At 38.3% G+C, this 2,569-nt stretch overlaps 1 protein-coding gene across 2 annotated transcripts in view; it reads right to left on the bottom strand.

The window, feature by feature from the left end:
* Positions 1 to 1,057: 1,057 nt before the first annotated feature.
* Dsc1 (desmocollin 1) overlaps positions 1,058 to 2,569 on the bottom strand; it is a 30,396-nt gene continuing 28,884 nt past the window's right edge. The window contains exons 15-16 of one of the 2 annotated variants that reach the window (XM_005355800.2): positions 2,194 to 2,442; positions 1,058 to 1,255 (exon numbers count right to left, since the gene is read on the bottom strand). In XM_005355800.2, the coding sequence (XP_005355857.1) occupies positions 1,058 to 1,255; positions 2,194 to 2,442 (447 nt within the window). Of the gene's footprint in view, positions 1,256 to 1,347; positions 1,384 to 2,193; positions 2,443 to 2,569 lie in introns of those variants that run through there. The other variant, XM_005355801.2, reaches the window with a different exon arrangement.

The following is a 2,569-nucleotide window of genomic DNA, read 5'->3' on the forward strand; positions in this document are numbered from 1 at the left end:
ATAATATTTAGCATGTGTTGCTGCAATAGATTAAAATTTTTAATTATTTCTAGTCTTCCAGTTTTTCTTTGAGTAATTACCAAATTAATACTCAGTGTACTGAGTAGTAAGTTCCAGTATGACGCTAGCGTAGCATTGACACATGTAAGTGTTAAACCCTGTGCCAATTACAACTAGATGACTTTAAGACTCATTGGAAAAAGGTTTGAAGATGAAGAGCAGGTGAAAACCACTGAAATAATGCATCAGTATCAAATCAAGTAGCTAATATTCTTCCCAAAATACTTGGGCATGTATTTGTAAATGTAAAGTATTCCCACATTAAGTCAGACAAACAAAATATGTCCATGAGCCTAAGGCAGCCTGTGGAGATAGGGAGTCCAGTGTTTCCATGGACTCCTTAACCAATCTCTACAGCTCAAGATGTTGTGACCCATGTCATTTCAACAGGAGCTCCAGGAGCCTGATCTGAGGACTAAGCCTCATAGGCTCCTGAGTGAAGACAGTGCTCCTTGAAGGAGTGGAAAGTGTAGCAAGATTTAAGCCTGTTTAGACACACGAAAGACTACATCTAAAAATACTTAAAAATCTATCTGAAGCTAGTCTAGGAGAGGGAAAACGATATCTTGGCACAAAAGAAAAAAATTTTAGAAACAGAATTCTCCCCCCGATTTTGAAGAAAATATTTAATTTGTATATACACAGTACAGATTCCTGTTTTAAGCTTCCACAGTACCCAACTCCACCACAGAGTCTTGCATAGCGTGCAAAAGAGCTTAAGTTTCAAACATCACCAGTTTCAGCTGCAGACACGGTCCAGCCCTGAGAGGGCAATGCATACATGCACAGAAAGAGAAGGAACAGTGATAACTTCCTGCCTACACAACACAGAAGTTCTGGAGACAAGGAGAATTTGAAGAGCTGTGATTGGTAAAGCATCCTCATCTATAGATGACGTGACCTTCAATAAGCATAGTCGCTCCTGCAAACTGCTATCCTTTTGCATCCAGGGACGCCCCTGTATTCACTGCAGATGTCGCTCTACTAACCAAAATGTTTATTTCTTCACACATGTCTTTGCTAATGTCCTAAATTTCGGTTCCAAGTGATCTAAAAACTCCAGCCCTTCTTCCTCCTGCCGATCACTGCAACAGCCCACAGAGCCGGCCATGGAGCCTTTGCCTTCATAATGATACGAACGGACGTAATCTTCACAATGCTTGTGTTCCTCGTCTTGTCCACACAGATACACCTTCTGTGTGGAGAAAAGACACATTTTATTATGTCTTTTAAAAGACACCTAAACCGACTAGCATAAAAATGATTCTTGAATTTACCTTTTACTGTTTAATTTTTAATCAGAGTGTGTCCTCTAATGGATTCCTACATATAAAAAACGCACATGATTGGTCTATATTATATTCATTTTTAAAATATAGCAAATAAATAAATGGCCAGAGTGAACACATTTATAAGAACTAAGACTATGCATATATCACAGGAATAACTTACAACTTCCCACTTGAATAAAGGTATATCTAATTAAAATTTACCTAAATTGTTTCTTCATATATTGGGAGAAAAACAATGTAGGTTGTGGTTCTTGCATACTTTATACTGTTATGTAGTTGTAAGAGTCTAATACATTAATGTATATATAACATGAGGAACATATATAACATGTTATGCAGCTATAATTATCAAACACACTAATGTGGCTCACACTAGTCTGAGTAATCTGAAACAAACAAGGAAAGTACTCGGAATCCTGAGATAGAACCTAAGATTAAAGCTCACAAAGCTAGCTAGTTGATTTAGGTAGGCAAGATGTCCTAACCTTACATATAGAATTCCAACATGCTGGTAAAATGTTGGCAATTTATGATCTGTTCGTAATACTAGTCAATTTTTCACAGATCTTTTACTGATAATATTTAGTGTAGAAGATATCAGTCTCTTAGTATCTCAATGGCATCTGCATAAACTAGTCCTAAAGTCTTGGAAGTCATATTTTAAAAACTGAACTTTGAAAGAGTATTTTTGCTCTGAGTTTGCACTTGACATCAGTGTCTGCACTGGCATAAGAGATGGAAAGGTGTGTTTCAGGTGTATAAAATGGTACTTTGGGATATTCTGTTTATAGATCATGTTGGAATTTCACGTAGTGAGCACTTGAGAACTTGGGGGACTTACTTCACCAAGCCGGGGTTGAGTGAAACTTTGCCAGTCTGTGTATGTGTATCGGCCAGTGTCTGCTGCTCCCAGCACACCTCCCTTGTTGGACTCCAAGGTGTGGTGGCCACCTCCTTTGTTGGACTCCAAAGTGTAGCCTCCTTTGACCATCTCAAAATTTTGTTGTGTTTTGATTCCTTGGCCACCAAGAGTCCCAACAGATGTGCTTGTATCACAGAATGTCTGTGCGGGGAGTCTAATATTTGCCTCCTAAAGAGAGAGTTTGAAAATCAATCAATGGCATTGAAACCAACTCTTTGCTACCATAGGTAAGTCACATGCTGGCTATGTCCTTCACATGCAAAATCAGGATAATCTTAAGAACCATATCATGCAT

The sequence above is a fragment of the Microtus ochrogaster genome, chromosome 18 (genome assembly GCF_000317375.1).
Source record: "Microtus ochrogaster isolate Prairie Vole_2 chromosome 18, MicOch1.0, whole genome shotgun sequence".
NCBI classification, from domain to species: Eukaryota; Metazoa; Chordata; class Mammalia; order Rodentia; family Cricetidae; genus Microtus; species Microtus ochrogaster.